Source organism: Mastigoproctus giganteus, chromosome 14 (assembly GCF_048544385.1).
Source record: "Mastigoproctus giganteus isolate SK-2022 chromosome 14, ASM4854438v1, whole genome shotgun sequence".
Taxonomy (NCBI): domain Eukaryota; kingdom Metazoa; phylum Arthropoda; class Arachnida; order Uropygi; family Thelyphonidae; genus Mastigoproctus; species Mastigoproctus giganteus.
Window position 1 is genome coordinate 77,236,456 of NC_143588.1, and position 27,700 is coordinate 77,264,155.

The window sequence follows — 27,700 nt, forward strand, 5'->3', positions numbered from 1 at the left end:
ATTAAGCTATTTATCTCTCTAAAAGGTCATATTTATTATGGAAATTGCACTACACTTTCATCATTGTCATATGTTCCCGTTATAAGAATCAATTTTGAACGCCTATGTGATATTTTTCTACAGCACGTTTCTGGAGGTCACGACCGAAAAACAATAAAAACAATTTGCACTTTCCGGTTTACTGGGCTTTTCTGTTAGCGCAATCTATTATAAACGGATAGTAAACTCGATCTTATTGCATTTGTTGCAATAATCCCGATAACTGGAATTCTGTGGGGTTTTGCGTTATGGTATTATGGTGAAATGAGTTCCCCTTCACTCAAATCTTCAATCACATAAAAAACAAATTTTCAGAAACTTCTCTTCATTCCTATTTACATATTACAATGATGAAGGGAAAGGGACCAACGGAAAGTGCTGGCAGTGCTAAGAAAAGAAACAAGATTTGTTTAGAAATGAAAATGATTAATAAGAAGTACAAGGCAGGACAAAGTTTGTCATCTATTGCACTAAATTAGGTCTCACTGCTTTAACAGTGAATACTATTATAAGGGACAGTGCATGTATAAAAGAACATGTCAAAAGATCAACGCACTTAAGATCAACAGTGATCACAAAAGTATTCAGGTGCTATATCAGAGATGGAACAGCTATTAATAATATGGATAGAAAATCAGATTCAGAAGCAAGTGACCAATGGCCATTCAAGCAAAAGCAAGAAGTATTTATGAAGATATTAAGGATAAGTACTGCAAACCACAAGCCAGGTTCGGGGCAAGCAAAGGGTGGTTTAATAGGTTCAAGCATAGCGCTGGTTTTCAAAACATTAAATTATGCAGCGAAATTGCCAGTGCCGATTCTGCAGTTGCAGAGAAATTTTGTGACGTATTGGGAAAAATTATTGATGAAGGCGGCTATTCAACGCAGCAAATTTTTAATGTTGATGAGACTGCTCTATATTGGAAAAAAATGCCAGGTTTCAAGGCTTCAAAAGATAGAGTCACACTCTTGCTTGGGGCTAATGCAGCGGGAAATTACAGATTAAAACCACTTCTTGTGTACCATTCTGGAAATCCTCGTACATTTAAGGGCATCAATAAAGCCACCCTACCCGTGCATTTCCAATCGAACCAGAGAGCATGGATAACAATATCTCTCTTTGAGGATTGGTTTAAATGCTACTTCATTCCTGAGGTTGAAAAATATTGTAAAGACAACGACGTTCCTTTCAAGATTTTGCTTCTATTGGATAATGCTTCAGGACATCCTATGCCTCTAGATGATTTCAATTCAAATGTGAGAGTCATATTTCTACCGCCAAACATGACTTCACTCATCCAACCTATGGATCAGGGTGTTATTTCGAATTTAAAAGCATAGTATTTACGCACAACATTTGCTCAGGCAATTGTCTGCAAATTAAAATCCCCATTATAAGAGTATCTTATAATGGGGATTTTAATTTCCCAGATTGACTGGAATTTGTGGGTTGGTCACTCACACACTAGCAAGGCTTTTGTGTGAGTTTTTGTTTTCTACAGCAGCATGTTCGGGAGGCAACTAGAGGGAGTAATATTCTTGATCTGATTATCAGTAGTGATTTTTTCATTCATTAAGAATCTACAGATAAAGAAACCACTAGGTGGCAGTGATCACAGTGTGTGAAGTGGGATTTGCTCAAAGAGGTAACTACCATCAGAAGTAAAGGGAAATGTTTTTGCTTTCGTAAAGGCGATTATGATGGTCTGAGACAGTATTTAAATTCTATACAGTGGGACCAACTGATGATGTTACCAACAGCAAATTCAAAATAGGAAGCATTCAAAGAATTAATCTTGGAAGTTACTAGGCTTTTCATACCAACTAAGAAATATTGTTCAAGATTTAGGCCTAAATGGATGTCAGAAGAACTAATTAGACATGTGGCAGAGAAGAAAAATGCATGGGATACACATAAATTAACAGGTGACACAGAAGCCCATGATAGATATAAGCTGGTCTGTAACCAAGTCACCAAGGAGGTTAGGCAAGAAAAGGCAGATTACGAGAAATCTTTGGCAAAGGATGCAAAGAAAAACACCAAAGAGTTCTTTATTTATGTAAACTCTAGAAGGAAGGGGATGAATCAGATTGGTCCACTTGATATCGATGGTTCAACTGTTGATAATCCTGCTCAGGTACCCAACAAACTAAATGAATATTTTGCATCTATATTCACACAAGAGGTGATATTCAGGGAGGGGAATGCCAGAGGTGTATTCAACTCTGGCAGTAAGCTAGATAATCTTGTAATAACTGAAAGTAAAGTGGAGGAGAAATTGTTGAGGATAAACATAAGAAAGGTACCTAGGGTGGATGGAATCTATCCAGTTATATTAAAGGAGGCAGCAATGAAAGTAAGCAAACCCTTAGCCATAATTATTAGAGCTTCCTTGGACTCAGGTGAGGTGCCCATCAACTGGAGATGTGCAAATGTGATCCAAATCCACAAAGGAAGATCAAAGGGAGACACACGTAATTACAGACCTGTTAGTGTAACTTCTGTTCCAGGGAAATTAATGGAGGCACTGGTTAAAGAAGCACTGCAGGATCATCTAGACAAGACTTCAGTTGTAGCTCGGACACAGTATTGGTTTGTTAAGGGGAAATGCTGTCTGACCAATTTGATTGGATACTGTGATGTAGTCATAAAGGAACTGGATGCAAGGAATAATTTTGATATCATATATTTGGATCTTAGAAATTCTTTTGATACTGTTGCACATGGAAGACTGCTGCACAGATTGGAGCAGTGTGGCATTGGACGCAAATTGCTGCTATGGATAAAGGGATTGTTGAGTGGGAGAAGACAGAGAGTGGTATTCAATGGACACTGCTCATCGTGGACTAATGTTATTAGTGGAGACCCACAGGGTTCAGTGTTGGGTCCGTTGTTGTTTTCTGAATTCATTACTGATATTGATGATGGTATATTTACCCCCAGGGACTCACATCTAGTGAGTATGGGCTTGGCACACCCAGGGTCCTGAGCTGGCTAACATCATTCTTCTCTTTCTTGGTGATTCCATTCTAGTTCTCTCTTTCTGTTCTCTCTCTCTCTCTCTCTCTCTCTCTCTCTCTCTCTCTCTCTCTCTCTCAGGGTAATAGAAATTTTTTTTTTTTTTTGGCCAGTGCAGCAAAAGCCTCAGGCTTCCTTGCACCACATGGCTAATAATAATATCAGGCTTAATGTCCAAGTTTGCAGACGATACAAAGGTCGGCACAGTTGTTAATGACAGTACGCTGCTGCAACAGGATCTAGAAAAGTTGAGCAGATGGGCTGAGAGGTGGCAACTGAAGTTGGCACTACACTGACAATAAGGTATAAGGTATGTTTGTGTCAAATGGCACCTAGGATTTCTCCCAACTCCGCGTGTGTTTCGCTGTATCGAGGACAGTACACTGTCAAGCCAGACACTTGAAAGTGTGGGGCCGTGTCTGTTCAGTGTGATATGTTGTGCCCATTGTTTGTCTGGCTTATTGGCTGCCAGGCCCCTAGTGGGGCCTGACATTGCCCATACCCTGCCACGTGGAGGCTAGCCAGGTGTATCCAGTATCACAACAAATTGCTCTGGCAGGTCCTGCCACCTAGTTTCCTGGGATTTCAGTAGCTAGGACCTTTAAAAAAAAAAAAAAAAATTACGCATTTGACATTAGTGCTTAATGGGATTGCTGTTAGGAAATCGCTGGGGTTGAATGCTAAAGAGCATTCAAAGCAATGTGTTAAAGGCCTAATAGGTCGGGCAAAATTTTGATGTTATTAAATTTAGACATGAGGCTATACGCTAGATAAAAGCTAATAGTGTTTGTTGTCTTAAGAGATTTAGACGATTAGAATTTGGCGGCATTGTTAAGGGTGTACCTTGGTCGATTTAGTGAGAGGGGGAGACTGAAGACTGGGGGGGAAACAGAAGAATAGGGATGATAGAGTAGGTATCCCCAAAGAGGTCAGTGGAGACAAGCCCCACCAGGCGAAATTTGGGGGGTGGGCGGGGAGGAGAGGAGACAGATCCGTCCCCCCACCCCAGGATGGAGTTTTAAAGGGAACCAGGTTAGAGTACCCAGTTCAGATCGCCAATGGCGTGTTGACAGCAAAGCCGCAGAATGTCTTCATCAGTGTCATGTCCAAGCAGTGTCAAATCCGGTATGAAGGTCAAGCTGTCCATCTTGCTCCGGGGGTGGGATATGTTAGCTGGCAGTGGGGAACCCACCAGGCGAAGGGGTGGGAGAGACACATTTATTTCATTCATAATCTGCATTTTCACTCTACTTGCATTCTTTTTTTTTTTTTTTTTTCATTATATATATATATTTATAATTATATTAGTGATAAAAAAGAAAAGAAAGTTAAAACGACAGTAACTGTAACTAATATTTATGGGTCAATACAGTTGCAAGCAATCATGCAATACACCCCTAATGTCTACAAAATATTAAAGATAATAGAAAATAATAGAAAAAGTAAATCTAATACTATCAGGGACTTAAAAAAAAAAAAAAAAATTATTATCGCTTTTTACCGACAATCCAGATGACTTCAACTGGGGCCAACCACCCAGACTGAAGGCAAAAAACGACAAGAGGTTCTCTGTTTCTGTAATGATCAATATATGCTAAGTAGTTTAAATCTAAACCAAATATAAACCAGTATAGGCCAAATATAAATCAAATGTAAATAAATTTTAGAATTAGAATCAAATGTAAGAAATATAAGTAAAATATAAATGTAAGCATATATTAATCATCGTTGACCCGACAGAGAACGTAATTTAATGATTAAAATAAGATTAAATATATAATACATACTACATATTTACCGTATCTAGGACATAATGTAATAGTCGTCAAAATAATATATGATGGATACGGTAAAAATAAATATAAATAAATAATTAAATTTAATTTAACACAAAGAGAAATAAATGCAGATATTAAGAATAAAAACTAAAGGAGTAGGAATAATAGAACCTAAACTCCACAAAGGCAAAAAATAGTGGTATAGATAAGAAATAGTTTCTCCTACGTCCTCGGATTGCCCTAATAATTTCGGAGAAATAAAAATAAAGAGTGTAGGACAGTTTAAAGACATTACAAGATATAAGTTGTGGCTCGGGTATGCCTGGGATCGCAAACCCGTTCCTATAGTAGGACCCTGAGCTGAATTTGCATGTTACCTCAGCGTGAACGTAAGTAAATTTAACTATATATATATATATATATATATATATAAATTTTAAAAAAAAATGATACACTATAATTTGCAAGCCGGCAGGTTCAAGTTTTCTACGCCGTAAGACACCAAGAATGCAAAGTGTATCCTATGTACATATATACATGGCACTAAATATCACAATTATATTGAAACAGTAGGTTCAGAAAACAAATTTTTGAAATTAATTATGCTTATCGCTTTCCTGAAGTGATATTTCAGGTAAGCGATAGGGAAATTATTATTAATCAACTTGCCGTACAACGCTGTTATGCCCGCTGAACAGTTTTTATTACTATTGCAAATATAAGCAATCTTTAGACATTGCGATAAAATTATATTAGCATGCACTGATTCTGATATATTAGATCTCCACTTTGTAAGGCTGACTACATTAAAATTAAATGCGTCTCTTTTATTATATACGTTTACGTCTATATTATTATTATGGAATATTTCTATATGAAGATCCAGGTAATTTGCTATAGTATCGGAACTATTAGTTTTTTCTAATACAAGTTCTACTGGATATAATTTACTGTAATCCTGGACAAAATGTGGACAATTAAAAACACATAGAACATCTACGTATCTGTATATAAGTAGGTTATCTTGGAATGCTCTTTCTGTATTAGCTCTGTTCTGGGGATGTCATATATTATACATTCATATAGAATGTGTACCCAGTCTTCACTTTCGCTACAGGTGCAGTTTGGGTCATCGGTCAGGCCTAAGGAGGTTAGTTTCGCCTTTAGGGAGCCGTGACCTGTGTTCCACAAGGTTTTTCTATTGTAGTGTGCTTGCCAATCAACGTACTCTTCGATCACTCGGCTACCAACAAGACTGCACGCTACCATGTGTGTCCAGAAAAACCTGGGTTTCAATATGATCATCTAGCAGTTAAATTAGGACAATAAATCCTGTGCCCTCAAGTCTCACTCAGAATGTCACTGAGGGTAATCTCTTAGCATCAAGGATCGCATTGGGATTTTACTCAAAAACCTTTCTTTGTAATGAGATTCAAGAGTACCGCTTAACAATGGTTCCTTACAATATTTATTAAGTGAATTGTGTGTAACTAGAAAGAATAGTCAGGATGCAAAAGGGTAAACAAACAAAACAAGGTTTATTAAAATACTAAATTGTACAGCATATCATTAGACAAAATATATCATGATTTGTGTGACACTTGTATGAGGCAGATTAGATATAACTAAATAGCAGGTTAAAACTTTACTGCTGTTGGTATAGCTGGAAAATTCTTCATGTTGGCTTTTTGCTTATTGCTCTCACAAGTATTCAGAGTGATTGTTGTTTGTCATAACGTACAACTGTTCTAATGCTAGAACAGGAAAATATATTAACCTAATAGTATAATTAGTATTTTTACAATTAAGTTGATAAGTCACATTATCTGTTAAAATTGAGTACTAAGAAAATTATACAACAATTGTCTGATAGTCCATGAGGAAAGATGTCTTGTAAATGCATTAAAACGAGTGTAAAGGGGAGGTATGACTTTGAGACAATTTAGGATAGTTTGTAATTAAGCAACATAGGTTGACCTACCAGAATAACTCTGCACCGACTTGGGGGGGGGGGAGCGAAGTTCTGGACCAGACGTTCATTGTGGCTCTTTGCTCATCTTTTTCTAGTGATTGTTCTCCTTCTTCTTTGCTCACACACACTCAAAAATCAGCCAGAAACTCTTACTGCTCACTCCTTTCTGTCAAGTCTCACCCAAAGTTAACTCTCCTGCTATCCCCCTTTTTAAATATATATACCTCTGCGTTCCCCCCTGTGTTTCCCATGACCTTCTTCTGGATCTCACGGGTCAATAATGTGGGGGCAAGGAATTACACAGGGGCCTGTCGCCTATTGCGACTAGACACTACAAGAAAATGATATGTTATCTTAATGTGTTTATAGAGTTCTGATTATGCAAAACATGATGTGTCTTGTTCTGCTAATTCTTCTACTTATGACAATAGTCACTTTCTGCCCTCACCGTTCCTGGGGATATTACATGTTCGACGCTTGCCTGTAACAACCGGGAGAACGGCCTGACGTCACGACCGCATCCCCTAGGGCATTCGAAAGAGAAAGTAAAATGCCACAAGCTCCAACAAAGTGATGCTATTTCTTTAGTTGTACAGGCTGTGGAAAAACTATAGGGCACCTAGAAGCATACATGCTTCTTGAAAGCAAGCGAAAGGGATAGAAATGAAAAATATTTTTCATACCTGTCAATATAAATGTTGTAAAAAAGTCCAGGGACCTACCACTTAGGTGGCTCTGGGCTAACCACTGACACCCATGGCAGAAACCATTTGGTAACCAGACCTCTGGTTTACTGCTCCCACTTTGTTTGCCATAGCTCATGGAGCTTTGTGGCTATTCTTTTTTCTTTCATCATTGAAGGTGTTGGTTGTGTCAAGGGCTATCCCCAGAAATTCTGTGGGTATGCCCTTTTTAAATCTATAATATAAGCCTCTTTTGGCTACTTCCAGGTAAAGTGGGAGAGTTCCAGCCAGCAACTGTAGTGCAGGTGTGCTTACTGTGCGATATGCTCTGGTAATAGCGAGTAGTATTGTCCTTTGTATTGATTCTAATTAATTCCTATTTCTTACTATGACCGAGTGGATGAACCATGCACCGGCTCCATGGGTAATAACAGGTAGGAACATTGCACGGTATATGACTGCCAGGGTCTTTCTTTTGAGCCCCCAGTCTGCTCAACTGATCCTGGCAATCATACCTGCATAATTTCTCACTTTCTTCGCCAAGTAGATCAAATGGAAGTAAAAAGTTAGTTTTGAATCAAAGACCACTCCAAGATATTTTAGTTCTGTTACCATTTTTATAGTGGTGTTAATTTTGATTTGTGGATATCTGCTTATGTCCAAATTGCCTTTTAGAAGTATTTATTTGGTTTATTCAGGCGATATTTTGAGCATGTGCATTTGTGCCCACTCCTGCAACTGCAAGAGGGCGGCGTTTGCTCTTTGCTCTACAACCACTCGTGAGTTACCTTTTACACGGAAAATCATGTCATCTGCAAAGGCCAGAAATTCGTCCAGAACAATGTTCCAAAAGAAAGGGCCAAGGATTGAACCCTGCGGGCACTACACTGACAGTGGTAGAGAGTGAAAAGGACCTGGGGGTAATTTTGCAGGCAGATATGAAGTTTTCTGAGCAGTGCAGACAGTCTGCAAGAGTAGCTCATGGTGTCTTGTCAATGATATACAGGAATTTTTCTAGCAGGGATAAGGAGGTGATTATCTCCTTGTATAAGGCAGTGGTCAGGCCACACCTTGAGTACTGCATACAGGTCTGTAGGCCTCTTTTTAGAAAGGATGTAACGTTGTTAGAACGAGTACAGAGAAGGGCAACAAGATCAGTAAATGGAACAAAGGGGTGCTCTTACGAAGAAAGGCTTAAGTTTTGCAAATTGCAGTGTCTGAAGACTAGGCATCTGCAAGATGATCTGATTGAGGTGTATAAAGCCTTGAATGGTTTGAGCATGCCCAAATGTGCAGAAGTTTGCCTTTAACCAGCGGGTGGTTGATTGCTGGAACAAACTTCCATCAGTCGTTGTAGAAGTTAATAGCTTAAACAGATTCAAGGCAGAACTAGACAAACATTTGGAGCGAGTGGATGGGTGAAACGAGAAGGGTGTGTGTGTTTGTTTTTTTTTTGAGCTGATGCTATATAAGCTTGCTTTCTTGCATCATGTGCCCTTGCTAATGCTAATGTATGTGTCATCCACGTCATTGGGCGCTGATCGATATACCCAAGCCAGCTTTATGGAATATTCAAGATCAAACTTGGGCATACATTCCTCCCGTTGACTGGGTCTTTCAGTTTAATGAGGATTTTCACAAATTTAGTGTACAAATGCCAAATACAGTAAACAATAAGTAAAGAAAAGATGCCAAAATAACATAAGCTGATACTGGAATATATATCATTAATAATGTAATTCCTATATATGTCCAGGGATCTACAATAATCTTGCATGTGTATAAGCCTATAGAAGACCGCTTTACAAATTGGAGCAGTATGGCATTAAGGTCAGGTTGCTGCAATGGATAAAGGGATGGTTGAGTGGGAGATGGTAGAGAGTGGTAATAAATGGACACTGCTCTACTTGGACTAATGTTATTAGTGAAGTCCCCCAGGGTTCGGTGCTGGGCCCATCGTTGTTTTGTGTATTTATCAATGATAGATACAAAGGTTGGCAGGGTTGTTAATGACAGTAAAGACAGTATGCTACTGCAACAGGATCTATAAAAGTTAGGCAGATGGTCGGAGAAGTGGCAACGAAAGTTTAAAATTGACAAATGTAAAGTACTGCATATGGGTAGCAGTAACCCAAGAGAAACATACCAACTATGTTGTACTAAACTCAGGGAGGTGGAGAATGAAAAAGTCCTGGGGGTAATTGTGCAGTCAGATTTGAATCTCTGAGCAGTGCAGACTGGCTGCCAGAGCAGGTCATGGAGTTTTGTCAGTGATATATAGGAATTTTGCTAGCAGAGACAAGGAGGTGATTATGGATTAAGCAGGTTCAGTGCTGGTGGGATACGTCCGCTTGCTCAGATTAAGAACCTGAGGGGATATAGATTCAAATTGAGGATAGACAGCTGTAGAATAGATGTGTAGAATTTTGTCTTTAGCCAGTGGGTAGTTGATTGCTGGAACAGACTTCCATCTGTTGTTGTGGAAGTTGATAGCTTAAATAAATTTAAGGCTGAACTAGCCAAACGTTTGGAGTGAACAGATGGGTTAAATAGAAAGGGGTTTTTTTTTTCTTCTTCTTCTTTTTTTGGCTGATGCTATATAAGCTTGCTTTCTTGCATCATATGCCTCAACTAACGCTAATGCTAATTACCCGAGGCACCATGCCGGCCAGGGATTTATATACAGGGTGATTCACTACCAGTGCGACAAACTTGCAGGAGGTGTAGGGGGCACAAAGATGAATCAGAATCACATAGCATTGCAGGGTCCGAAATGCCTTCGTCATGCAGTAGAGGACGTTGAACGGGAGGTCGTGTGAACAGCAATCCCGCTGGAAGTCAGCATTTGCGAACCGGTTCCCGAGGCAGTAGGATGGACGAGTATTCAAACGTTGAACTGGCCGACATGCACCTCGCGTATGGAGCTGTAGACTGTAACGGGCACGCCGCTCTGCGCTTGTACCAGGAACATTTCCCACACAGGCATGCTCCTCATCATACGATTTTCGCACGTGTGCACAAAAGGTTACGTGAGACTGGTTGTTTCACGAGAGGTACCATGAATCGAGAGCGAACGACGAGGATGCCAGACAATGAGGAGAATGTCCTACGTCTTGCAAAAGGCAGTACGAGTACCCGAGCGATAGGCCAATGATTGAGTATTTCCCAATCCACTGTATGGAGGATACTGTCAACAAACCAAATGAGTTCATACCATTTGCAATGCATCCAATCATTGGAACCTGCGGATTATCCACTCTGGAGCACTTTTGCTACTTGGTTTCTTCAACAGAAATGGTTCGCAAATGCTGACTTCCAGCGAAATCGCTGTTCACGCGACCTCCCGTTCAACGTCCTCTACCGCATGACGAAGGCATTTCGGACCCTGCAATGCTATGTGATTCCGATTCGTCTTTGTGCCCCCTACACCTCCTGCAAGTTTGTCGCACTGGTAGTGAATCACCCTGTGTGTGAGTGTGTGTAATCCTCCACAATAAGAAATTTTTTGTATTTTTGGTTTTATGTGAATTAACTTAACTGTGGATATTTTTGTAATATGCAATCTTATATGTATATTTGATTGGGAATATTCTTTTATAAATAGCATGCTAAAATTGGTTCTGTATGTGCAGTGTGTACTAATGTGTTCTTTCCAGTGTCCAGGAAAAATTGCTCGTTATTCCTTAGCCCGTAGGATTTCAGAGAGAGACATTCGAACTGACTGTTATAGGTGTAAAGAGACTGGAGATAATACAAATTTGGTAAGGTGAGTACAGAGTTTTCCAACAGATGTCATATTTTTACTGTATCTTTATGGATTTTATCTAAAACTGGAATCTTAGCTATAAATACAAAAGATTACTGTTGATATTTTTGATGAACAATGTCTGTATTTATAATGGCCATTTGTTAATATTCTCAAATAGCAATTGTATATATGAAGTGTGATTTAAAAAAAAAAGTATGGAGGGAGTGCTGAACTAGTATTCAGGAAGTGATGAAGCTTACTGGCTATTCAGATGAATTGCTTTAGAAGTAGTCTTCTTGACACTGTATGAACAATGCTCCTGCAACTTCTAAAAGCATTTCTGATAGGCATCTTTTGGAATTGCTAATTTTTCCTATGTCACAGTCTGAATAATTTCCTTAGTCATTGCAACTCTGTTATCTTTCAGGGAAATTTAAGCTTGAGAAACAAAAATAAAAAGTCACAGGGAGCTAAATCTGGTGTGATGGATGGGGAAGCACAGTGATGGAGTACTTCGTTAAACATTATCTACTGGAATGTACCAAGAGTGCAATGGCATTGTCATGATGCAAGTATGAATGTCTTGAAGCCATCTTTCCAGCCATTGTCTCTGAACTGCATCACACTGCAGAACTGTTTTGTAATATTCCTGGTTCATTATTTGACTGAGAGGAACAAATTCATAATAAACAGTGCTCTGTGGGTCAAAAAATACAATATACATGATCTTCACATTTGATCGAAACTGCCTTGCTTTTTTGAGCACTGGAATGGACAGATTCTTCATGTGGGCATTTTTTTTCTGGGTTATATCTATACACCTGTGATTGCTTACCAATAATGATGAAAGAAACAGTGTAGATCAATAACAGTACATTTACAAAGCTCCAGACTTGTGAAAACTTGCAGCTCTCTGTGATCATCAGTGAAGATACAAAGTGTAGACTTGGCTGAAACATATCACATTCCCCAAATCTTGTGTTAAAATTGATTGTCATGTCCCATAAGAAATACTAATCTCACTAACAGCTTTGGATAGTTAAATGTCAATCCCCTCCTGATCAATCATGAACATAAGCAATTGAATTGTTGGTTTTTGAAGCTGATGGTAGCTGATGAGAAGCCAATAAGTTAAGAACAGCTGTCCTGGCAGCATTTCAGATTTTTAAGTGTGAAGAAAATTTAGTTTTTTAGACAATGCTTGTACAATTTAAATAGATATCAGCAACTTAGGCAGAAGTGTGGATAATGATATTTGTCACAAAGTTAAATGTAAGTCCAAGCCTGAAATTCAAATACTCAGTCTTCAATGGGTGCAGAGAGATCCCCATGATCATGATCAAATGGAGTAAAACATACAAATTTTATTGGATTATTCTACACTCTTTTCTTTTGTTCTTTTTTATTGCCAACATATCTTAATGTTTGTTGTTAAGTTACATTTGTGTACAGAATAGATGAGGCTGCTGTTTCTCGAAGGTGGTAGAAGACATCATTTCATTCTTCTCTTCTTTCATCCTAGGCTTTTCAGCCATACACATTTTCATTCACTAATAATGATTTTTAACCATTCACTGAAAAAAAAAAAAAAAAAGTTGAGCACTGCCAATTTAATAAATAAAAAAGGGTTTTTTTTTGTTGTTCCTAGGAGCAGATATGCTAGTGCTTATATCTTATTTTAACACCTTTAATTTCCTGAATGTCCATATTTTGATGAATTTCTTTTCCGCTGTTCTGTCTTCATAACTTAACTTATCTGATTTTCCCAGCAGATTGAGGCAAATTCTCACTTTATATTTTAAAGAAGTTAAAAATGTTAAAAGTTAAAAAAAAATTCAAATTGTAACTGATATACAAAATATTATAAAAATGTTATCTTTATTCAAGTGAAATCATATACAATAATACATTAACATATATATATATATATATATATAATTATTTCTGCTTGCAAATTTCTGTAAATAAGGATATTCCAAACTGTATGTAAAAGTTCTCAGACAAGACATTTCTAATTTCACTCAAAGGGTAAAAAATGCACAGCTACCAACTCTCCAGGTTTATGATAGAGAACCTATCTTTTTGATTCGATTTGATCCCTTCTGTATCTCACCATCATGATATAGTTTTCTTTTTCTTTTCCCAAAAAAAAAAAAAAAAAAAAAATATATATATATATATATATATATATATAATAATAATAATAATAGAAATAAATACACAAACTACATTGAAATCAGAATTTGTTTAAAAAAATCTTGAATTTCTATTCATTTTTGCCAACAAATTGCCGATCAGGAATGCTAATCTACTTTGCTAAATAGGAATCAGGATAACACCATTTTCTATGTTTGATGCAGCAATTTCATCATACGTGTGTGGTGTAAAGCTAATTTTTAGACAATGCTTGTACAATTTAAATAGATATCAGCAACTTAGGCAGAAGTGTGGATAATGATATTTGTCACAAAGTTAAATGTAAGTCCAAGCCTGAAAGTCAAATACTCAGCCCTCAGTCTTCAGTTTCGGCAGCTTACTGTCTTACAGTAAGCTGCCGAAATTAAAATGATGTAAATTTTCAGAAGTCATATATGTAGAATTTCCATGTTTTGTTGTTGTTGTTTGGTTTTTAGGAGCATTGGCAACTAAGGCCATATTGCTCCGGGAATATGCGGTGGTCATTCCCTGACCTTTCCCCATCCTCCATATTTGGTGGTCACAGGCTCGAACCTCGGTCTAATCAAGAAGCGTGTGCTACGCACTGCTGCTCCTGCCCACCTGGCTATGGAGGCGCCTTCCATATTTTGTAAAATCCGGAAAAGATAACACATTTGTTACGTGTGCTGTATGTAGATATGATTTTTCAATTTCAAGAGGTGGGAAAAGTGATATAATTAGATATTGCAGACAAATAAGCATGAGGAAAAATGTGCAGTGCACAGAAAAGAAATGCAAGATTAGATGTAGCATTTCATAGTGATGTTGTCATACATGCCAAATGTTTATTTGCATCATTTATTATAGAACATAACCTTCCTCTAATCACACAGGCACATGGTTCAGAAATATGCTCTCCATTAGTGAAATAACCAAAGAATACAGTTGTGGGAAAGAAGAGGTAGTGTTGGCTCTGAAAAGCGTGCCATTTTTTCATTAAAAATAAAAAAATAAATAATCAAATAAAAGTAGCTTGCTCTCAGTGTTCGCATTGTAAGGTGATTGTACAGAATACAACATTGCATGTATTCTTCTCCAGGGGCTCACATCTGGTGAGTATGGGCTTCCAGGGTCCTGAGCTGGATATCATCAACCTTCTCTTTCTTGGTGATCTCTCTCTCTCTCTCTCTCTCTCTCTCTCTCTCTCTCTCTCTCTCTCTCTCTCTCTCTCTCTCTCTCTCAGGGTAACTCGTTTGGCTGGTGCAGCATAAGCTTCAGACTTCCTTGCATCATACGGCTAATAATAATAACAACACGAAAGCAAGTGGGACTCCTTAAAAAACTGTCTTGTACATAGCATTGTTAATGTCCCTGTTATGGTTATGGTAGACCTAAATACTGCAGTAATGAGGGTATTAAGAGAGCAGATTGAGAACTTGGTAGTAATAGACTCTCTTTCTCATCTCATTAATTTGTGTGCTGAAATGAAGGCTGCATGCCTTCCTGTGAATGAATTTGGTAGGCATTTACTACTATCTAGAAAGAAGTGTTAAAAGGAAATATAGATTTAAATAATCTCAATTAATAGTGCTATTGAATTTAAAAAAACTGAAGAATGTGTGTACACATTGGCTGTCTTTGGGTAAATGTTTAATTACACTCACAGAACAGTGCCAACTTCAATAACTCTACTAAAAGAAATGGTACAAGCTATCACTAGTGGATGGCACTGATTTAAATGCAGATTATTGACTTTGGCATTAGCATTAGTAGTGGCATATGATGCAAGAAAGTAAGCTTATACAGCATCAGCAAAAAAAAACTCATTTCACCTATCCATTCCCTCCAATACTTTGTCTAGTTCTTCCTTGAATTTATTTAAGCTATCAACTTCCGCAACAAAATATGGAAGTTTGTTCCAGCAATCAACCGATCGCTGGCTAAAGGCAGACTTCTGCACATCTATTCTGCAGCCATCTATTCCACAAGATGAATTTATGTCCCATCTCTGTGTGCATAATCTGAGCAAGAGGAACCACTCCATGAACACTGAACTTGCTGAAACCATTCAAAGCCTTAAACACCTCAATCAGATCATCTGGCAGGTGCCTAGTCTCCGTATGCTGCAATTTGCAGAACTGAAACCAATCTCTCTGTACTCATTCCAGCAACTCTACATCCTTCCCAAAATGAGGCCTCCAGACCTGTATACAGTACTCAAGGTGTGGCCTGACCATTACCTTGTACAAAGGAATCACCTTCTTATCCCTGCTAGCAAAGTTTTCTGTATATCATTGACAAGACCCCTTGAGCTGCTCTGGCAACCTGTCTGCACTGCTCACAGAACTTCATATCTAACTGCACAATTACCCCCAGGTCTTTTTCATTCTCCACTACCCTGAGTGTAGTACCGAACAGTTGGTATGTTACTCTGGGGTTACTGGTACCCGTATGCAGTACTTTGCATTTGCCAACGTTAAGCTTCAGTTGCTACTTCTCAGCCCATCTGCCAAACTTTTCTAGATCCTGTTGCAGCAGCATACTATCATTAACAACCCTGCAAACATTTGTATCACCTGCAAACTTGAACATTAAGCCTGATATACCTTCATCAGTATCATTAATAAATATAAAAAACAACAATGGGCCCAAGTGTGAACCCTGACGTCTCTGCTAATAACATTAGTCCACAAAGAGCAGTGTCCATTGATTACAAGTTTTTGTCCTCTCCCACTCAACCATTTCTTTATCTGTAGCAGTAACTTGCCCTTAATGCCACACTGCTCCAATTTGTACAGCATTCTTTTATGTATAACATTAGTAAAATTATTTTTTGCATCCACTTCCTTCATGACCATACTGAAGCTGTAGTGTTCAATCAAATTGTTTAGACAAGATTTCCTCTTAACAAACCCATACTGCATCTGAGTATAACTGTAGTCTTGTCTAGATAATCCTGCATTACTTCTTTAACCGGCGACCCCATTATTTTCCCCAGAACAGACGTTAAACTAACAGGTCTGCAATTACTTGTGTCACTCTTTCATTCCCCCTTTGTAAATTGGGGATTCATTTGCACATCTCCAGTCTGCATGGACCTCCCCTAAATGCTCTCATAATTCATAATTATGGCAGGTGTGCTTACTTCCTTTGCTGTCTCCCTTAATATAATTGGATAAATCTCAGCCACCCGAGGTGCCTTATGTTTAAATTCAACAATTTCTCTTCCACTTTCTCTCAATTATTACAAAATCATTTAGCTCCCTGTTAGGGCTTGATAAATGTCTGACATTGCCTTCCCTAAAGAATTCTCATGTGTGGAATGTAGATTCAGAATAATCATTCAGTATGTCAGCAAACTGATCAGGGTCATCAACAGTCAAACCATTGATATCAAGTGGACCAATTTGATTCATCTCCCTCCTTCAAGAGTTTACATAAGTAAAGAAGTCTTTGCATTCTTTGCCAAAGATTTCTCGTAATCTGCCCTTGCTTGCATAATATCCTTTTATGACTTCATTACAGACTAGATTATATCTACTATAGGCCTCTGTGTTGCCTAATAATTTATTTACAACCCATACATTTTTATTCTCAGCCACGAGTCTCAATACAGTACATTAGTTCATCTGACATTCATTTAGGCCTAATCCTTGAACAGTATTTCTTAGTTGGTATGAAAAGAATAGGAGCATTCAAAGAAAAGAAGCATTCAAGGGATTAAATCCCTTGAATGCTTCCCATTTAGAATTGGCTGATGGTAACATCATCAATTGATTCCATGGTATAGAATTTAAAAATTGTCTGAGACCACTACGGTCACCTCTACGAAAACAAAAATCCTTTCCTTTACTCCTGATGGTAGTTACATCTTTAAGTAAATCCCACATCGGTAGACTGTGATCACTGCCACCTAGTGCTTCCTTTATCTGCAGAATCTTATTGCAAGGATAATCACTGCTAATAATCAGATCAAGAATATTACTCCTTCTAGTTGCCTCTCTAACATGCTGCTGTAGAAAAAAACAGTCATCCAATAAATCCACAGAAGCCTTGCTAGTGTGTGAGTGACGAATCCACAAGTTCCATCCAGTCAATATCTGGAAAGTTAAAATCTCCCATTATATTCTGATTTACTGGCCTATTCTATTTCTATGTACAGTTGTTTGTTGTACTCATCAGAGTCATTAGGCGTATAACATACTCCTACTCTAATTTTTGCTTTCTCGGTACTTATCACACCAAAGTGGTTCAACATTGCATTGCCTACCCATGTCAGCTGGATGCACTGCCTTAGATTTTATGTTTCTTAACTAAGAGCATAGCCCCCCCGCGCCCTCTTATCCTGTTTGTACTTTCTTTTCACATTGTACTTCCCTTATTCGTATTCTGCATCCCTTATATCTGTGTAACACCACGTCTCTGATATTCCAAAATCTCTGCATTTGATGTCTTGACCAGCACTTCATATTCATCTTGCTTTCCAGGCTGCTGCTCATTCCAGTAGAAGCAGTGCAAGAGTCACTCTCATCGCCACCTTTGGCTATTGTTAATCTATTAGTCTGTGTATCCTCCCCCCAAGTTAGCAGTTTCCCAACCAATCTAACACTGCCTCAGTAGGATCAGCAGACATTCTGGCACACTTTCTATTTAAGAGTATCCCATCCCTATAGAAGCAGTCTCTCCTACCTCCCCAAGATAAGAAACTTTTGGTGAAAGCAGTCCTATACTGGCCGAGCAAGGTGATACCTCTAGGCATGGTCTTCTCACTCGTGCGGAAGATCTGTTCGTGTTGCTCTCTTCTATCTTCAATAAAGAAATTGACATGTCTTTTAAATGTTATGCCAGTGTTTAAAAATCAGAACATAGCTCTTCAATTCAATGTACCTCACATTCATGTACTGAAGTCATTACTCCTAGATATGTTGAAGAATGTTATATGCAAATTTTTTATACTAAATGTTTTTAAATCTTCCATTTTCATTTTGGAAGTCGGTTACCATAACAGACTAAACCACAAGAATGATTCTGACTTAGTCATAGGCATTTCTGCTGCCGAGGTCATGAAAAATCTAAAACAAGAAGAGATTTGGTTCTGTTTCTCAGTGAAGAAGAAGCAGCATGTGCCCAATGGTGCACAAGTTCCTATCAAAAAATGTCCTTGTAAAAGCCAAGGTAGCACAAATTTCATCAATTGGCAGCACATCATTTTCAGATTTGAAATTTTTTGTGGACATTCTGGTTCTTCTCTGTGTCATTAAAATAAATAAATAGATGAAACAAGATATTCGCAGCATCGTTTCTATTTGTTTCAGTATGGGAACCTTTCTTCTTTCACTATGAAAGAAGAAAGAATTGATGTCCTTAGTTGGGGAACTGCCAAGTGCACAAGGAAGCTTGAAATATAACAAATTATCTCAAGCCATGCTTCATATTTTAACAATTTCTCATATGAGTGTGAATATCCTATCACACTCATGCTGAGTGTGATAGGATATTCAAGCAAGTGAGGAAGAACATAATCTGAGTTCAGATCTTTCTTTCTGATAAAGCTTTGATATGCTCTTCACAGCCAAGTGTAGACTGCAGGGCCATCATTTTAAGCAAAACTTTGACACAACATTTCTCAAGAGGGCAAAGTCTGGTCTGCAGCAGTATCTTTTTTGACACAATCATAATCAGTTGATGTCAAAACAGAAAATTCCCAGGCAAGCCAATGTTTGAAAGTATACTGTACTGGTAATCAACCCTATGAGTGTATTTTAATATCAAATGGATATCTGGCTGTTTGACAGTCAGAAGTTGACAGCTATGGAAATGTATTTCTAAATAAGTAGTTCATTTTATGAGATGTTTTTAATAAATTTGTACAGTGCTGTATCAGTGAAAATTACATGCCTTACCATCTTGTTCTCTCTGTGGTACTCTGATTGGTTTGTTAAATAAATGATTTATATATCATATTCTCAGTATCTAGAGAAAATCTGGAGGTAAAGCAAAACTGATTATTCTTTAAAATATACCTAAATATACCTTTATCAAATCATTGATGGAGCCAGTACAAGTGATTCAAAAATTTAGAAAACATAAGACAACCATATAAAATAACAGAAAACTTATTTCAGTTTGGCTATGTTTTTTTTCCCCCGCTTTTTTTTTTTCTTTTCTTTTCTTTTTTTTTTTTTTTTTTTTAATATTGTTCAGCTAAATGACCAAACCCTAATAACACAGAAACACGAGTAAGGTACAAATTACATTGTGGATATAGGTGTGATGAGTGCAAGAAATGCTTCCATTTCCACTGTCTGAGTCCGCCCGTCAAGAAGTCTCCCAAGCAGAGGGGCTATACCTGGCATTGTGAGGACTGTGACCCTTCAGTAAGTTTCATCAATATATTTTTTGACTTGCCTCTTTATTCCTATGTTTGAAAAGTGAAAATGGTGGCTATGAAATCTTCAGTATTCTGGCCAAGGTTGGTCATTCAAAGAAGTATATTTCACTTTAGTATATTTTTTGTTAGTCATTTCTCTGACTTGGATTTTACAACTTAAATAAGGAATACACCATATATCTGTGTTAAATACTATTTTTTACATAATTTAAATCACATTTATAATTTACCAGTGAATTCCTCTTTTTTTTTTACTTTGGCTTTTGAATATCCCTTTTTCAGAAACAGAACCATAACTATAGTTTGTGAGAAGCTGATAGACTTTAAGAGACATTTGATTCTGTGTCATCAGAGTCTTAGAAAACCTCATCTCAAGAAATTTAAAAAAAATGGATAAATAAGCATTGGAAATATATCTTTAACTAAGCGTCTTTAGAATGACTCTAATGTTTTGTTATACATCAGTGAATTTATTTCCCAAAAATTACTATTAATGGTGATATTTGAGATTAAGTTAGAATATATATATATATATATATATATATACTAACACATTCTTTTAACATGAATATATCATCCTGTACTACAGAACTGTCCAACTGATAGTCTATGGGCTATATGCAGTCCACCAAGCAGTCATGTGAGACTGAGATTCAGTAGAATTTCTAGAAATCAGAACTGGCTCTTCAAACAGATATACCTCATATCCATGTTCCTGTTATTATTACTGTATATTTTATGATCTTAGTATTGTGGGCTATGGGCAAATTCCTAAGATACATAAAAGGCCACCTTAGCCTTTCAGATTTAGAGATGGAATCTCACTAGTTAAACACCTATAATTATGAATTTTTTAATCTGTTTTGTTGTGTATTCTTTGAAATGTTACAGATTTAATTTTTTTAGTAGATGAGTCATTATTGCTAGTTATGCAATATAAAACAAAACAATAGCTTGTGGAATTTACAAGGTAAAAATAAAATAAATTATTATTCATGTGGCAAAAACATTTTGAAGCACAGAAAAAAAAAAGTGGCTTTTAATCTGAAACAGTGTTTAATAACTAAGTGATATGATGCAATGCAGTTACAAAGAAACAGCAAAAAATTAAAATAACACATATTTCCATATCTGTTATTTTTAATAGCACAGACAAGCAAAAACATTTCCAAATATATGGATTAAGAAGTTAAAAGTTCAAAAATAATATTTAATTTTGTGTTAGGAATAATGTTGTTTTCATATTTACAGACATACACACATAAGTAACCCAGTGAGTTGTTTAAATATATAATGTCATTAAAATTAAAAATTTACATAAATGTGTAGAAATTGCCACTTATTTTAAGAATAGTTAAAGTAAGCACATTATGATGGCAGCTGAAGAGAAGCTGAAGAAGAAAAAAAAAGAGTATATTTTGAGGGTACCATCTTTACAGTAAAATTTATTTTGTAGATTACATAGATTGTATAGGACTTCGTGGTAATTTCACCTGTATTGAAAATTGTAAGAAGCTATTGACTTAGCTGGTCTCTTAATTAAGCTAAAATGACAGTTATTCTGTATGTCTTGTATGTGGTGTGTGCATATGCATGTCCACTTACACTTGTATATATTAGTCTGTCAAAAATGGTATATTAATATAAATTTTTAATTTGTAATTTTATTCAGAATATACAGCTCATCCTTCCTTCTGTAATGTACAACATATGTTCTGAAAAAGTAGCACTTAGTAGAAATGCTTGCTAAAGCATGCACATTTTCATAGAAAAATGGGAAAGGTTCCACAAAAGCTATAAATTGTCAATACCTCTGGTTTTTTAAAACTTATTTTTATTAATGAGTATTGTGCAATGATTAGTATATAACATTAAAACTCAAAGGTTATTAGATAAAAAAAAAAAATTATTGAAACAAAAGCTATATGAACAGTACTATTTCATGTTTGGGGACTAATTCTTCAATCATGGGAAGAGGTGAGATAAGAAGCTCCTTGTATTGGGTAAGGTGGGGTTTTTTTTTTTTTTTTTTTTGCCCTTAATGTTTACAATATGGAAGAACTGTGTATAACAAATCAAAATATTTAACATATTTGTTATATACAAAGGGTACTAGGAAAGTTTTGCAATATGACCCAACAATGAATCACAGGAAGCTGCTTGTTGCTGCATGTTGAGACATGTTCATACGTGCATAGTAGCCGCCGCGCCAAGTCGATGGGCTCAGTTATTCATTAGTAGTGAGAGTGTAAAGTGCTTGCGATGGCATCGTGGTCACGAAATGAGATAAGGACAGTTTTGCGGTATAATTTCGTGCGTGGTTTAACCATAGACCAGTGCTTAGAAGAAATGACTCCTGCACTGAATGATGATTGTCCACATCGTACAACGATATTCAGGTGGTATAGAGAATTCCAAAGGGGAAATTTCACTCTGGAGGATTCTGAGAGGCCGGGAAGGCCACGAACGTCAGTTACGGAGGAAAATGTTACTGCTGTGAGGAAAATGCTTGACGAAAACAGGCGAGTGACCTACCAACAGATAGAGGATACTTTGGGCCTAAATGCACCAGCAATTTGTTCGATTCTGCAAGATCATTTGCACGTGAAGAAACTTTGTTCTCTCTGGGTGCCGCATCAACTGACTGAAGAGTAGATGACACGACGTGTGACTTGGTGCCGGGAGATGTTAAAAAAGTTTGATAAGGGACAATCTCGGCATGTGAACAACATCGTGACAGGTGACGAGACTTGGCTGTACTATTACGATCTGCCGACCAAGGCTCAAAACAAAGTTTGGGTCTTTGATGATGACGACACACCCGTAATTGTCAGAAAATCCCGATCTGTAAAGAAGAAAATGATAGCTGTATTTTTCAAATCGAGTGGAATTGTGGAACGTGTCGTTTTGGACACGCAGAAGACAGTCACAGCTAAGTGGTATACTGAACAATGCCTGCCTAAAGTCATTGGATCTATGAAGAACCTGCGGCCAAAGTCAAGAATGGACACCTGGTACCTCCATCACGATAAAGCTCCAGCTCACCGCGCCAAAGCCTGCACCGAATATTTGACCACGACAGGACTGAAACTTCTTGAGCACCCTCCCTACAGTTCAGACCTTGCTCCCTGCGACTTTGCACTGTTCCCGCATGTGAAAATGAAGCTAAAAGGGAGGCGGTTTTCCAGTGATGAGGACCTTCTACGGGCTTGGGACAACGAGTGTGCTTTACTCCCTAGTGAAACTTGGCAGAACTGGTTTAAAGATTGGTTTCGGAGGATGGAGAGGTGTATTGAATGTAGAGGAAATTACTTTGAAAAAATTAAATAAACAAAGCTGTATTGCAAAACTTTCCTAGTACCCTTTGTATATATTTGTCATATTTGCAAATTGCTCATAGACAACCATAAACTGCAATGACACATGAAAAAGAGTGTAACATGGTAATGCATGGGTTTTGTTCACATAACTTTGAATTTTTATGTGCATTGTTACAAACAAGGTGTTAAATAAATATGTGCGTCACTTCGAAACACATGAGGAAAGATAGCACATTATAGAGGGATGAGGTGCAGTAATCGTAGTAATGGCAAATGATGCAAGAAAGCAAGTTTATATAACATCAGCCAAAAAAAAAACACACACACACACACGCACAGTTCACCCATCTGCACCCTCCAAGAATTTGTCTAGTTCTCCCTTGAATTTATTCAACCCATCCACAATGACAGATGGAAGCCTGTTCCAACAGTCAACCACCCGCTGGCTGAAGGCAAACTTCCACACATCTGCCCTGTAACCATCCTTCCTCAACTTGAATTTATGTTCCCTTGTGTGTAGTCTCAGCAAGTGGAAGAATACCATTAGTATTCAGCTTACTCTGTCCATTCAAGGCTTTAAATGCCTCAATCAGATCTTCCCACATGTGTCTGGTCTTGAGATGCTGCAATTTGCAGAACTGAACTAGGTAAGAGCACCCTTTTGTTCCCTTCACCAATATGGATTCCCTTCTCTGCACCTTTCCAGCAGATCTACATCCTTCCTAATATAGGTCTGGAGGCCTGTATACAGTACTCAATATGCAGCCTAACTATGGCCTTATACAAAGGGATAACACCTCCTTATCCCTAGTGGCAAAGTTTCTGTATGTCATTGACAAAACTCCATGAGCTCTCCTGGCAGTATGTCTGCACTGCTCGGAAAATTTCATGTCTGACTGTACAATAACCCCCCCCCCCCCAAGGTCTTTTTCATTCTCTGCTACTCTGAGTGTAGTACCACACAGTTGATAAGTTATTATAGGATTACCACTACCTGTGTGCAGTACTTTTCATTTGTCAAAGTTAAACTTCAACTGCCATTTTTCAGCCCATCAACCCAATTTTCCTAGATCTTGTTGCAGTAGCTCACCCTGATGACTGTCAGTAACCACCCTGCAAACTTAGACATTAAGCCTGATATACTTTCATCAAAATGTCACTGATAAATATTGAAAACAACAATTGACCCAGTACTGAACCCGACAATGGACCCACTAATAATATTAGTCCACAAAGGTCAGTGCCTGTTGATAACCACTGTCTGTCTTCTTCCACTTAAACATCCCTTTATCTATAGCAGTAACTTGTCCTTAATGTTATATTGCTCCAGTTTGTACAGTAGTCTTTTATGTGTAACAGTATCAAAAGCCTTCCTGAAATCCAAGTATATGATGTCAAAATTATTTTTTGCATCCAGTTCCTTGGTCACTGCATCATAGTAACCATTCAGATTGGTTAGACAAGATCACCCCCTTGACAAATCCATGCTGTGATTGCAATATAATTGCATGCCTGTCCAATTGGTCCTGCATTACTTCTTTAACCAGTGATTCCATTATTTTCCCAGGAACAGATATTAAGCTAACCGGAATGTAATTACCCATGTCGCCTTTTGATCCCCCCTTTATGAATTGAGGAAAAATGCGCACATCTCCAGTCCATAGGGACCACCCATGAATCCAAGGGTGCTCTCATAATTATGGCTAAGTGTTTGCTTACCTCCTCTGCTGCTTCCATTAATATAATTGGATAGATTCCATCTGCCCCAGGTACCTTATTTATGCCCATTCTCAACAATTTCTCCTCCACTTTCCTTTCAGTTATCACATTCGTTTAGCTCTTCATTAGAGTGTGATAAACCTCTGACATCCTCTTCCTCAAAGAATTCCTCGTGTGACTGTAGATGCAAAATACGTATTCAATTTTCCACAACCTGAGCAAGGTCATCAACGGTTAACCCACAGACACAAGTGGCCCAGTGTGATTCAACCCCTTACTATATTAATCACTAAATTAATGTGAATTAATTCTGAGTTTTTTTTTATTTTTTTTTTTTTTATCCAGGACGGTATAAAGGGAATATTGCAAAATTACATTTGAGTGAGTGTTATGTTGAAGTATATGCAGTGAAATGAAAAGAATTACTTTTATACAGTAAACATGTAAAATACAATACTTTATAATCCCGAATTCCTTAAAATCCAAAAATATTTAGAAAGCAATCTGGCAGTCTTATCGGCGATTGCATTTGTCTTTAAGAATCTGTGCAAAAAAGGATGATATTTCTCTCTTTATAAGATGCTTGCAGGACTATCTTGCCCATCCATACATTATCTATGCAGTTTAAAGCAAGCAGGATTTAAACTGCATGGATAATGTCATAGTTGTAATTGTCACAGCAGAACAAACTTGCCTTTGCATCGTGTTGCCAAAGATTAATTGGCTATTTCTTTAAAAGGTGAGACTGTTATGAAAGCCAGTTTCAAAACTAGCTGGTCCCTCATCAGGCTGCAGATGATCACTTGTGACAACACTCAAACAAAAACAGTTGTAAAGAAGCTGTTCAATGTGAACTGCTATGCAGTACATGAAAGCAGTGCAATACAAGGGCAGCTCATTACAAAGGCAAGTTTGTTCTCTGTGAATATTAAGACCATTACATTATCCATACAGTTTTACTCCTGCTGACGGCAAAAACAGATGACACAATAAGGTAATCATTTTAAATGCTTACAGATGTAAATAAGTTCAGTTTTGTGCTTATTGTTTATTAAATGTGCTCCTCTAAAGCTGCCCAACCACTAAATATACCTTTCTAAAATCAGGAAAATTTTAAAATCTGGCACCTTTTAACCCCCAAGAGTGCTGTATTTTAAATAGTTTACTGCACATTTATTATTAACTATTATTTAGTTAATAATAAATTGCCACAATAACAATTTAATTAGTTCTCACTTCGATTAATCACAGAAAATTAAAATTCAATTAATTTTTAAAAAAAATTTAACATGCTGCATATATTACCTAACTTGTTTTGGCTTAGGATAGTTAAAAATCTATGACATTGTCTTTTTCTAAGTTTTTTACTATAAAAACGTTTTTAGAACAAATTGAGAAGTGTGTGGTTTCTCTCATAAAGTTATTCCAGTCAACTTTTTTTTTCAGCATTGTGGTAAGGTACCTGCCACTGATGAGGTGGTATTACCACCAAAATAGTTTTTAGTAGTAACTTTAACAATATACCGTGCTTAGGAAGAGTTTATCTTAGGGTATTTCAGTAAAAGGTAACTACTCAACACCTGCAAGACTATTTGTGAGTGAACAGAAAAATGATGCAAGGTTTTTTACTTAGGCTTAAGTTAGTAGAAAAGATTAGTTCCACTATTCTACAGAAAATTTTTCTGTGGCCTGTAGCTAACCCACTTTAGCTCCAAAACTGACTTCATTGAAGACTTGTTTTCCTTTGAAAGGCATGAAACAGGTGGATTCAAAATGTATTCTGTAATTGCTGAATATATATAATTATTGCTTGAAGGTGAATATTCTTTATTATTTGCAGATAATGATATTCTGTAAGACAGTCGTAATAAAGAAATATAATTTTGATTTGATATCCTCTACCTAATAAAGAAAATTTTGATTTGATATCCTCTGCATTAGAGTGGCCACTCTTTTACAGATCCCTTGATTTTGCTAGACTGTTTAATGGTTTTATGCTTTGAGCTGTATCATCTGCTTTCAACAAAGATGATCCTGGGCATGTAATTATCTTCATACTAGGAATTCCAAATTAGTGTTGTATCATCAGAAAAAAAAAAAAATCCATGTAAGTAATTAACGTATTACATCCTTTAAGAGTACTGCAAGAGTAACCTATTGCACCCTTTAAGAGTACTCCTAATTATTTCTGTGTAGATTATCTGGTTAGCAGATTATCTATGCCTGATTTTTTAATTTGTGTTTCTTTTAATTTTCGTTGTTTGATGAGTTGAAGTCTGAAACATCATGTTATCTGTAAACTGGACTTAAGCTTTCATTCTCTCTCTCTCTCTCTCTCTCTCTCTCTCTCTCTCTCTCTCTCTCTCTCTCTCTCTCTCTCTCTCTTACATATTCACTGTTCCAGCTAGTTTTGTGTTTCCAGTAGTCTGTTTTTAAGATTTTTCGATCCTTGATCCTTCCATCTAATATTCTCTCTCCCTCTTTTTTATGTATAACTGCAGTATTTTCACAAGTACTTATGTTCTCCCTCCCACTCAACATTCTAGTTTATGGTTTCTTCCAAGAAATGGAGGGAAATTATATTCTACCATCAATTGCTGAAGGATGGAGCAAGTTGTAATGTACTTTTGTGAGAATCAGAGTAATTATAATACTAAGTTGGAAATAGCCAAATCAATGACACTTCTGTGTTATATTTTTCAGTCACCCATCTGAGGATAATGCTGTCCCTTCAGTGATGGCGACAGCACTCAGAATTAAGCTCTTTAGTATTAGTATTAATAGTGGCATATGATGAACTAAAGCAAGGTTATACAGCATTCAAGTTTTTTTTCTTGAATTTATTCAAACTGTCCACTTCAAAAACAGTGGATG

General features: G+C 37.2%; 1 protein-coding gene across 1 annotated transcript in view; it reads left to right on the top strand.

The window, feature by feature from the left end:
• The window catches only part of LOC150075264 (uncharacterized), a 157,655-nt gene that overhangs the window by 17,060 nt on the left and 112,895 nt on the right, over positions 1–27,700 (top strand). Inside the window, exons 3-4 of the mRNA XM_090388421.1 lie at positions 11,148–11,257; positions 19,665–19,773. Of these exons, the coding sequence (XP_090244547.1) occupies positions 11,148–11,257; positions 19,665–19,773 (219 nt within the window). The remainder of the gene's footprint in view (positions 1–11,147; positions 11,258–19,664; positions 19,774–27,700) is intronic.